The following is an 11,853-nucleotide window of genomic DNA, read 5'->3' on the forward strand; positions in this document are numbered from 1 at the left end:
TGTGAGGCTGCAAAAGCTGGCGCCGCTCGCGAGATGATTGGCACGACGAAGGAGAAAAAAAGCCCGCCCCTCCGCGCGCCGTTGCACGGGGCTCGCGAAGGCAGCTCGAGTGGCCAGAGCAGCCCCGGCTGAGACCACGGCAGGCGGCCGTTCTCGAAACTGCGGGCGCTGCTCGCCGTGAGGCCCGGCCTTCCACCCGATTCCCGGTGAGCTCGACGGCCGAGGACGACGCCGGGTCGAGCCAGTGGCCGCGGAGAACTGACGCCGAGCGAGGAGGACGCTGAGCCCCGCCGCCATGACGCTCGAGGAGGGTCAAGCCGAGAAGGAAGCGGCCCCGCCCAGGAAGACCCGGGCGAAGCGGAAGCCGGCTGCTGCCGACGACGGGGGCAGTCCATCCGAAGAGGCACCCGTCGTCAAGCGGCCGCGAGGAAGGACTGCCAAGGACCCGTCCAAACCAACGACGGGGTCCCGGTCTGTGAAACCAGGAACGCCGAAAGCCAACGCGACCACAGCTTCGGCCAAGGTGAGGAAGGCCTCCGATGAAGCGGCACGCGACGCCGACGTGAACGTCCCGTCCACCAGCAAGGGACTTTCACAAAAGGCGCCGAAAGTGAGGCGCAAGACGCACACACGGAGCTCCTCCCCCGCAGATGCCTCCTCGGTCGCTGCCAGGGCTACCAAGCGACGGCACCGCTCGCGTAGTCACTCCCACGCCAGCAGCAGCCACCACCATGCCAGGAGGGGAAGGAGCCGTGGCGGATCTCGACACTCGTCCGGCCGCGGCCGAGGTGGCCGCAAGCACAGAGGCAGTCACCGAGGGACGTCCCGCACCAGCTCGGAGAGCACCCACGGGAGAAAGCGGGGACGCCGCAGCCGACGCCACCGCTCCCTGAGCACCTTGTCTGCAGCGAGCACGGCAACCAAGACTGGCGGGAGACGGCGCCGCCACGCCCGTAGCAACCGCTCGTCGTCGAGCCGTGGAGGCAGGCGTGCCAAGTCCAAGATGGCGGCAAGCAGATCTTCCTCGAGATCACGGCGGGCCAAGCGGACGAGTGCTGCCAAGGCCGCGAAAAGTGACAGACGCAAGTGACCCCAGTGATCGGTGAAGGACGCCGGTCGGATCTAGAGGAAATCCACACTTTGGTTTCGCCTTTTTGGCGACCCGTTGAAGGTCGAGAAATTAATAAGCGCGCTCGTTGCGTTGTTGCAACTTCGACAGGAACGTCTTTGAAATAATCCAAAATAAATTTCGCTTCCAAGGTGCCAAGCCTTTGTACAATTATTGCTTGCAGAGGTGGTTTGCAAGGGTGTTTGTTAATCTTAATAGGTGTCTTGAGTTTTATGAATGCATGCACAGCAAGGCAAGTTGAAGAAAAAAGCCTTTTGAGGAGCCATGCCGCATTACGATTTGCCGTGATGAAATAGAAAAGGTCGACTCAGTGCTCTACTTAGGGGTAACCCTTGATTCCGCTCTGAACTGGAAGCTTCATATCGATAGGCTGTGTGGTGAGGTCTCTTCCGCATGCTTAGTATCTACAAATGTGCTGAGTAATTTCAGTTTCCAAACGTTGAGAACCTTGTATTTTTGTCTCGTTCATTCTCACTTAGCCTACTGTATTGATGCCTGGGGATTTGCATACAAAACATACTTGGAGCCTGTAGTACGGCTTCAGAAGAAAGCTTTACGGATAATAAACTAGGCTAGCTTTACTACACCGTCAAGTAATCTTTTTTTGCGAGCAGCAGCATGTCATTATCGCACCTGCGAGATTACCGCGTTGCCTCATTATTATGCTCGATAACGAGATGCAACACGCCATTTCTTGCCACTATCTTCAATGAATCGGCATTTAACAGTCGCTCAGACTTCTTCGAGAAATTTCTCGTGCCGATATGTCGCAACCAGTGCGGCCAGCGACCCATACATTATATAGGTGTCAAAATATGGAACTCGCTTCCTGAAAACGTTAGGCAGTCAGCAAAGTTTAATACTACTGTAAAAGAACTCTTTCTTCGCGATCTAAATTGGTTAGCCTTTAACGAAAGTTACAATGATGGCAACAAATGGATACAGCGTAGCTGCTACGCTTTCTTGTTGTTTCTACGTACGTATGTGTTTATGGATGTGTAGTCACGTAAGTGTCAATGCCGATGTACCCTTGTTTTTACTCGACACACCGCGCATCAAATGTATATTGGCCTTGCGCTCCACCACAAGAAGAGCTGGCGCCACCGTCGGCGGGACGGCTATTAGGTATCACGTGGACATAGCGGCCACGTCGTTCACTTCGGGAGCGTCGAAGCGAGCTGAAAACGAGTTTAAATTCCCTCGTACGCTGCGGTCCTCATTTAGTGGCGAGATTTTCCCTCTTCGAGTGCCTCCTTTACAAGGATTGAAAGCACCACAATAGGTAGTGGCTGCCTTTGAAGGGGCGCAACAAGGTAGGCTACTGCTCGGGGCCGCCGTGCCGGACGCACACAACGGAGCCCTGCGTCCGCCTTATTCACACGTAGCCGCAAGACAAGAAGCTGCGTGAAGCTTGGCTCGCGAAACATAAAACCGGCAGACAGCCATCGGCTACAACTCGGGTGCGGAGCAAGCACAGACGCGAGGAAGATTTCTGTTACGGCACTGGGACTGCGAAATTCGGAAAACGCGCACTGAGACGCTCGCCCGAGTCCGCTGCCCGACTCATGTCATGGAGCTTTGGTCTATGAATTGTCGATGCTATAGATATTGGCAAGTTCACTAGAGTGGAAAGGGAGCGGTAAAAAGCACATACAAGAAAAGCATGGCATATGGTCATGTTTGTGTTATGAATTAATGCACTGGATTACAAAAAAAAAGAAGCAGCAGGAAATCGCACGCTGAGAACAGCGATAAACATAGAGTGTGACCCAACCCGAGAAATAATATTGAAACGTCCAAGGTTTCAGAATAAAAAGGAAGATTGAATCGCCGCGACGTTACATCACCCCGTAGGCGCCGGAGTCTCTACAATGAAATTATTTTTGAACAGCTCTGATAGCGTCCACGCAACAATGGTTGCTTGTACACTGTCAAATGCTCATATTCTGCGGCCTAAAGCTCATGGCACGGTGCGAAAGCGCGCACGCGGCGAAAGCGAAACAGTGGGCGGACAAGCATGCAGACGCGCAGTCGGTCGCTGCGAATCTATGACATCGCTTTATTGATGCTTCATTCTATTACGCTCCATTTAGTTATACAAACACTATAAGAACATATTTCCCATAGTTTGCTCTCAGCGTTTACCTACCTTTCACGCAAGAAGCCGGTTCGGGAGACTCCATCGCGGCGACCGCGCGCAGTGGCGTTCATTGTACGTATTCGGTAAAGAGATAGCGTCTATAAACGATTCTGTACTTTAAGTTTGCCGAAGATTATTATTTAGACAGTAAAAGACGTCTCTCGTTTCGCAAGCGTTTACAGAAATGTCCGGGAGAGCTCGCGCGGGGTGTTTTCAGTGAGCGCCGTAAGCGAAACCTATGAGGAGCGCGCCGCCTGATCCCTCATACTACGCCAGCGAGGCGCTTCCGATAGATGGCGACTCCATAACTCCTCGCCGCCAATACAGCATATCAGTGTACATTCTTGCTGCGCCGAGTAAATAACAATTACATCTTACCGTTTTGCAAGCGGCTTATGTCACAAATGTTGAACCAATTCTTTTTGTGTAACCGTTTCATGTATCCTTATCGCAAGCATGTATGTGTGCGGGCTGCCGTGAGAGGGAGACCATGGGTCTTGTCTCGGATACGCGCTGCCTCACTGGTGGGGTGGAGCTCCTGTCGTGGGCGAGACTTAGCAGCTTGGCCAGCAACTAAGCCTTTTCGCTTCTGGGTGCCGATGGCTGTGACGTCGGCATGCGGGGAATGGCGCGCGCCCGAGCCGGCGGGGGCCATGGCTGTTTCCCTCCTGCGGTGGTCTGCACCTTAGTTTATGGGTTTTCGTTTCGTTGCATTTGCTTCCCTTTTTTTTTGCTCTTGTTTTGTTTGTTTGATCCAAAACAAGAAATGATTGTGCCCGTGTCTGAATCGTTTACTTTCCTTTGTATAACTGCATGGATCCATAACTAGCCTGCGGCTAAGGATTCAGACGTTGTCGCATGGCAGTTTTGATTACTTGAATAAAATTACTGTTTAGTTGAATTGAAGTGTAATTGAAGAAGGTTTCAAGCAGCTCCTCGTTGGCGTCTCGACCGGCCGAGTCGTTCAGGGCTGGCAGCGCTGCAAGGAGTGGACAGCGCATGAATAAATGGCGGACGCTGGGGTCCCAGAGTGTGGGTAATAAATGTTTAATGCTGGAGCCGTTCCCGCTCAACAACCTGTATTTTAGCTTTTACAGCGAAACTGTATATCGCTAGGGTTCCTAGTATTTTTGTTCTTCCCAAACAGACCGCAACATCATCAATGGCTCGTACCCCGTACGCAAGCAAAGAGAGAGAGGGCTCTTTATTAGAAAAACAGAGAATTTTGCCGGCGCGTATATAACCGCTGGCATGCTACTCTGTATAGGGATGGGGAATGCGATTAAAAGATTCCAGAAAAGTGTGGGAGAAAAAAAAAGGATAACAATAAATACGAAATGTCCGAGTGGACCTGATACTAATTTCTACAGGTGACATGGCGGGTAAATTTAGGCTTTTGTAAAGGCAGGATGCAATTTTTAAAGCTTTCCTATTTGACCAATTTCTGTCAGGTATTTGAACAATTAATCCAAAACCCGTCGCTGTTTTGAAGGGCGGGGCATTGGATCTAAGATGCTCGGTAACATTAACGGTTTGTGGCAAATCATGTCCATTTGGTGCTCAAAAAATTGTCTCTCGTCGCCTTTTGTTTGTGATCGTCGCTCTTTCTCTCTCCCTCCCGTTCTGTTCTTTCTCTCATTATCCACACACTGCTAACCCCTGCAGTATATGCACCCGGAACTACCTCTGGTTAACCTCCCTTCCTTACTATGCATCTTTTCACTCTCTCTCTCTCTATTTCTCTCAAGTGCACGCGTATCAGCATGACTCAAAGTTTCATATTTGTATTCCGCCATCACATTTGTGTGGTACAAGGTAGGCAGGAAGTGTAATTTGGATTAAATTAACCGCCTCGTGTCTTTATGTGTTCGATTAATTATGGCTGCTCCATTCAAGTGCCTGCCACTTTGAGAGACCCAAGACTCAGTTCGAAACATTCTTTATTCCGAATTACGCCGGTTCGAATTATGTGGATTCCATGGCACCTGGTCAGTCTAGAAAACACGTAAAACGCAGCTGTTTACTGATTAATGTTTACGTCCAGTTTTTGTTTCTCTACTTGGTGCTTATAAATCTGGTCTTTTTCCGGACTGTTATGATGTAGTCATAGAGCTGTTGAACCGGTTTTCTTGTTTATTTATTTATTTATTTATTTATTTCATGTACCCTCAGGGCCATTGGCATTGGAGAGGGGAGTGGTTACAGGCATACAAAACAAGAAAAATAGGAAATGTGATACAAGGAATAGGAGTATTGCAATAAGAGTTAACAAGTGTGTCTACTCATACAATATTAGCTAATGCGTTCTTGAAAAGCTGGTAATCTTTGATGGTGGCTGTCAGTGCGGGAAGGTGATTCCACTCTGCTGCTGTACGAGGTATAAATGACTGGAAGAAAGCGTTAGTTCTTAGCGTTAAAGCGTTAATTATTGAGAGGCTGTTTTCAATAAAAGAACCCTTCGGCGTTCATCCTAAAAAGGAAAAGTGGTGTAATATTTGCAATCACCTACTGCATAGACGTCCTTCATATCTGAATTGTGCAGCTCCGAAGGCGAGGATGCCACTTAGAGTACTCCAAATATGGAAATTGGTGCTCCAAAAGATTGTTTCTTTTCATTTCCAACAATTTTAATATGCTTTGATCTTCAACCACTATGTTATGCCTACTCTAGTGCTGGAATGTTGTCCTCGCAGTCCCACTCCTTGTGAAAGTCATTAGGAAGTGAAACTATTTCACCAGAAGAGGCCTCATATAGGCTCGTACGATGTTTGTTCTAGAAAGGGCTGGAGAGAGAAGAGTAGCACAAACAATAACAAAATAATAAGACGCTGCTTGTTGCGCAACTAAAGTAAGGTAGCGCAGGTTGAAGAATCGAGATGCGTGAAATAAGGAGAATGACATGCACGAGCTTAGGTCTGTTCCTTTGCGCATGTTCGAATGCGACTAAATGTTAGCGAAAATTCCTTGGTTGCATTTGCTTGCCGGTTAATATCTCTCTCTAATAACGACAAGAAAGAAACTTTACCAAATATTCGCACCGCTAGCCCTAAGTATGCGGTAGCCTACTTAAATTGTCATAAATGAGGTTTTTAGCCCACGAAAAGGGACGAGAGACAGAGGCACAGCGTTGTGTCCACAGGCACAGGCACAGCGCGAGAAACACAGCGCTGTGTCCGCGTCTTGCCTCTCTCTCTCGTCCCTTTTTGTGCGCTAAAAACCTCAGTTATGCAATACCAACACGCCCTAACCTACGCTCTTTCAAGTTAAATTGTCAATTGTGACATCTCGAAAGCAGCGCGCTCCTGCGTCACCGGTGTCCTTGCACACTCCAGTATGACCTTTGACCAATAACCTTGGCGGATGCTCTTGACCTCGACGCCGTTCTCGCCGACAGGGATAAATGTGCCAGCCATCGCACTTTCACTTTATTTTGCGACGGCACTTCGAAGTAACGATGAATGAAGCCCTTCGGGCCTCCGCCGTTTTGCGTTGCTTCCTGTTATTACAGTGATAATTCCTATTGGTCTAGTGATTTCTATAGGAATCACTTTCTTTCTTTACATAATGTACCGCGAGGGGGACCCTAGCGATATTTGTGTGGTCACGTTATTAGCGACAAAAAAAGAAGAGATATTTGTCCAGTGAAGCACATACAACAATTTTACTGGCTGTCATTTGGGTGTGGTATATAAAGTTCCCTTTAGCTGTGGCCATTTTTACGTAAAGCAAACTGAGCGGTGTATCAATCAGAGGATAATGGAACATAAAAGGTCGTTAACCGGTGGATCGCCTGCAAATGTTTTCTTAAATAGCCAAGAATGCTGAGTTTGTGATTGCACGCATGAGTTAGATGAATGCGTGAGATTGTACAGGCATAGGAATGAAGAAACGCGTCTTATGGTCGAGGCATGGCATATCAATAATGGTGGAAGTGCGTGCGTGAGTCAGTCTCCGATTACTTTACGATAGAAAGAGATGAAATTTCTTAACAGTTACCTCTTACGTAGACCGGCACGTGCACTGAATTGACACCTAGTGCTACCATTTCGGAGCATGCGCAGATTGTCATTTTTTTTTCACCTCAGTGCTGCCTTCAGTTGTCAGTCAGCATTCGTGTTGCACACTTCTCTTCCCTTGTGTCCGTGTCTCCGCTGTTAAGAATGGCGAGCTGCAAGGCGAAATTGCCACCCAATATCGACTAGGGGAAAAGACGCGCATCCCCCACTCTCCGTCGCTGCAGCTAGGAGGCGTTCGAAGAAGCGGGCTTTGTGCTGAAAACCGCCTCCATCCACCAGCCCCATCGCCGTTGTGACGGAACGAGTTCGGTAGGCGAACAATAATGCCGGAGTTCTCCAGCGCGGACCTGATATCTGCTACGCATGAGCAAGCTGCCGCGGGAAAGCCGTTTTATGTTGCTTGCCAGGCCTCGACCAGACGCAAGACAACAAGCTACCCACCATTGGCGCCGATACTTCCCGGAACGGCACCCCTCCAACGCCGGCGTCGGGCATCGGAATGTGTGTGCCTTTGTGCACGTAAACTGTTCTGCGGGGCGGCGGCAAGTTGGCGATGAGTAAAGGAACATTCACCGCCTTGTATCGCCGGCGGACCGTGTGTATAAAAACTGCTGTTGTGCGGATGCTCGACACACTTCTCTCGTGCAGTCATGTTGCACTGACACTCTTTTTCTCAAGTAGTCATGTTAGACTGATTTAACTTGCATGCTCAACAACTTGCACAGCCTCTTGTCGTTATAATCAAGCTCTACTTTCCTTTTAAATTGCGACACGGGTGTACAAAAAAAAAAACACGCACAGACTTTCCTACGAGTTGGCTAACTTTACGTAGCATTCTGCCTCTGGCTCATCTCCACGCAACTCGGTGTCATTATCAACGTTATGAAATTTCATCCGTTCAGAACAAACGACAGGGCTCTGGCGACACGAACTCGTGCGGAAAGCAGTGCAAGATGCAATAATGAAGCAAGCAAAGCACTGCAGGTGGCGGCGGCAGGTGCGCCGATTACGTTCCGATAATTACAATCTATCATCGCTCTTTATAGCCTGATCCATCCTCGTCGAACCATTATGAACCGTGATTAGACGTAGTACGGCGGCGCCTGCATATGGCAAGCCCGCGCAGACCGTGTCCTAACAGCGATCTGCGATGCGTACGAAGAGGTTTGACTGCTGATATCTCCGCAGGTTGTCTTTTCGCCTCTCCACGTTGAACAGCGATGTGCAGGCCCATATCTTGAAAGCGGTCTGTGAAAGGAGGATGGTGCGGCGTGTAATGACAGCTTCGTGAGCGCTGTCTTCTCGCCGCATCATTGGCGATGAAGCGACCGGCAGCACGAAAGTGAATTTACTCGCTGCGGCGAGCTCTATTTCCAATGCGTCTTACGTCATGGACGGTCGGATGGATGTACGATTCTTCTCGTTGGGTAAGCAAAAAATGCTTATGCATTTAAAAAGTTTCTTCAGCTATGGTGCAGGTACAAAGTGAAGGCTTTATAGTGGCACTGAAAGGGTCACTCGTCGCAGGACAAGCACATATCTCCCCCTCCTTCCGTCGCTACCTTGCCCCATTACGATTTCATCCACTCGAGATTTCGCAATCCTACTCGGTGGGACTCCGCGAAGAACGCAGATGACGGAAAGTACAGGGATATGCGCATTTATTGGAATGAGATTTTTGGCATTGCCAGATCATTTCCTTCCTGGCTATCCATATAACCAATAATATGGGCCGATCCCGAAGACAGCTAAATGTAAAGATGTGGACCGCCGCCAAGGTATTACAGCCTAAATATATGGACCGATCCCGAATGTTGTGCAGGATAGAAATGTATACCTATCCTAGTTCACGACGTTGTCAATTAAAAACAGTGGTAGTTACGCCCCAAAGACGAAGCCCCGATGGCGATGGCAAATTAGTAGTCAGCTGTTCGAAGTAAGAATAGCAGTTTCATCGGCCGTATGAACTTGAAACATTCGCTTACTAAGCGAATTCACAAGCATGGTATCAACGCGCATAAGCGAACATAAAAAAAAATTACACTTGGATGAGGGCGCACACTCGCTTTCAAAACGGCGGTGTAAGCAAGTGCGGCAGCAGCAGCCAGCGATCAGACATTCCTGCGGTCGATCGCTTCAACGCAAGGGTGGCCAGAAGGCAGCGCGCACAAAGGTATGCGCCGTTTTCGGATTCCGTTCAAGCTCGCTCCCCCTCCCTCCCCCTCCAGCCTCCCCACTTTCCTCCATATCTTCAGATCCCATTGCACCCGGTCGCGAAATGCCCAGTTGCTGCCGGAGCACAACGCCATCCGCCCCCCCCCCCCGGTCCCTCTCCCCCCCCCCCCCCCCTGCGGCTTTTCGCGCGACGGAAGGCAGCACGTTTTCTGTCCGCTTCCTGTCTTCACCCGCAATCGTCGGCTTCCCTCGCGAGCTTCCATTCGCACACATAGGACACGACGCGCGACGACAGTGGAACATGAGGGATGCAGACTTCCTGCTCGCAAGTCGGATGGGCAAGCAGTGTGCCCATGGTAAGCCCTCCACAGGCCTGATTTCTCGGCCCGAGCCGCACTATGCAACGCCCGGGCTCGGCTCTGGCTCGCTCAAGGAACATGCTGCGACATTTCGATTCTTGGGTTCTACATAGTCAGAGGTCGAGCGTAGGTGAAAAACACCGATTGAGAGGTCATCAGCCACTGCGTGCTATAGAATCGTACGTATATATGGCCATTGCATGTGCGTGGTGTATGTCACAAGGACAGTGGCATTCGTACTTTGGCGAAGAAATGTTAAAACTTGATTAACTTTGCCAATCCTCAAGAACGCAGAACGTCGCACAGTTCTTACGTAGCGTAAGCTCCTACAGTGGAAGTGCCAATAAATGTAGGTGGGTCCCGGGGTTTGTGTAGTCTAGTACGGTGCCTAAAGCGCAAGAAAACAAAACGTCAAAGTGGCACGGGGTTAGCGCGCCGAGCATTCTCACATGCCAACGTTCTACATATACAACACGGCTCCTGAAAGCGCTAGTTGTCACAAGGACAGAAGACGACGAAATGGCATGTTGTAGGCGCACGCATCGACTGCTTCAGGGAGCTGGCTGGCTTTGGAAAGAGCCAGTGGCATGCGTGCGAGTGGTTAGCGCCCCATGTCGCAGCAAATCCGGCTGTGCTTCCTGTGAGCGAAAATTGCCCCATTTATTTACGCATATGTAAATTCCATGCCTCGCAACATGACATGTGCTAAATGCTCGTTGCAATGCCACACCATTCTATCTGCGAAGTTGCTCATACCTTGTCTTGCATTATTGGCAAAGTTAATCCTCTAAATTTTCAGAATGACAGGCCACAAATAATTATCAGCAAACAAAAAACCAACAGCGCATGCCTTTTACGTTAAATCTGTCTATAATGAAATAGCAAAGCTGCGAAACAATAGCAGACCCCTCAAAATGGCGCAATTTTTTTGCTGCAGTTGTGCACAGTCTCCGGGATCGGCCCAAGGAAGGGGCCGCGTTTCCACCAGAAAACTCGCCTTCGTGCATTGCACTCGCCGCTGTAGCGTTTCCCATTAAACATTACGGTTACATAAGCTGCAGTTGCCAGCAAGCGTGAGAAGCAGTGTCTGAATGCTGTCGCGTTTAACTCAAATTGAAATCTTAAGCGCACTCCAATACTTTTTTTCTTCAGTGGTTAGAACACCCGCGGCTGAAGCGCTTGGCGACGGCGATTCGATTAATTGCCACATAAGTCTCACGTTATTTCTTATTTCTCTAAGTGAGGCGAGACACGAACCTGCCTACCTAACTATCACAATGTACCGAGAACGAAGCAAGAATTTCGCAAGAACGTAATCATCGTAGTAAATAGAAATGGAAGTACGCTGCGAGAGACTGCTTCGTCAAACACTACCGCTGCAGAAAGCCAGAAGGGGGCGGGGGCGGGCGCGTCTTGTATGTCAAACATAGTTGCAGTCGCGGCAGCTGGAGAGGTCGCTTACTCAAAAAAGAAAGAAAGAACTTGTCCACTCTGCAATACCAGACGACTGCAGCGGCAAGAGCATGAAACAATGAAAGCACTTGTTAATTTATGTACTTTGTTTCCATTTTGCTTAGATCTGGGTTGGGCGGCCCGCGTACCACGTATTGGAAGTCACGTGATCTGCCGAGTTTCGGAGGCAACGGAAACTGGAATGGTCAAGGCAGACGCAACGCCACGTTGGTGCTCACGTTCGCAGCTGCATGAGCGCTCGCTGCTGCAACCTTCCCTCATCACGTCACAATGATCGCCAGCGTTGTGACCATGCGGCTACTAGCGGGCCTCCGCTGAATGACCGCAAGCACTCGCAAAGGCGCTGAGACCTTCCTTTCGCTCATGACCGGACAAGAAGGACGTGGGACGCATGGTGGCATGCGTGGGACGTACAGAACGCGGCTGCGTCAGCATATATGCATTGTTATTTCCCATACCCATGAGAAAAGAACAGTTTCATGAAGGAAATTCACAGACTATATGAGGAGCAAGGTGGAAAGCTGGGCTAGTTGCTGCTCCAGTTCATATATGAGAGTGCGA

General features: G+C 49.7%; 1 protein-coding gene across 1 annotated transcript; it reads left to right on the top strand.

Annotated features, from left to right (window-relative positions):
- The first annotated feature begins 295 nt into the window (after window positions 1-295).
- On the top strand, window positions 296-1,090 carry LOC139052065 (micronuclear linker histone polyprotein-like). Its single transcript, XM_070529133.1, has one exon. It carries the CDS (start codon window positions 296-298, stop codon window positions 1,088-1,090), a length of 795 nt encoding a protein of 264 aa, XP_070385234.1.
- The last annotated feature ends 10,763 nt before the right edge of the window (window positions 1,091-11,853 follow it).

Source organism: Dermacentor albipictus, unplaced genomic scaffold (genome assembly GCF_038994185.2).
Source record: "Dermacentor albipictus isolate Rhodes 1998 colony unplaced genomic scaffold, USDA_Dalb.pri_finalv2 scaffold_17, whole genome shotgun sequence".
NCBI lineage: Eukaryota > Metazoa > Arthropoda > Arachnida > Ixodida > Ixodidae > Dermacentor > Dermacentor albipictus.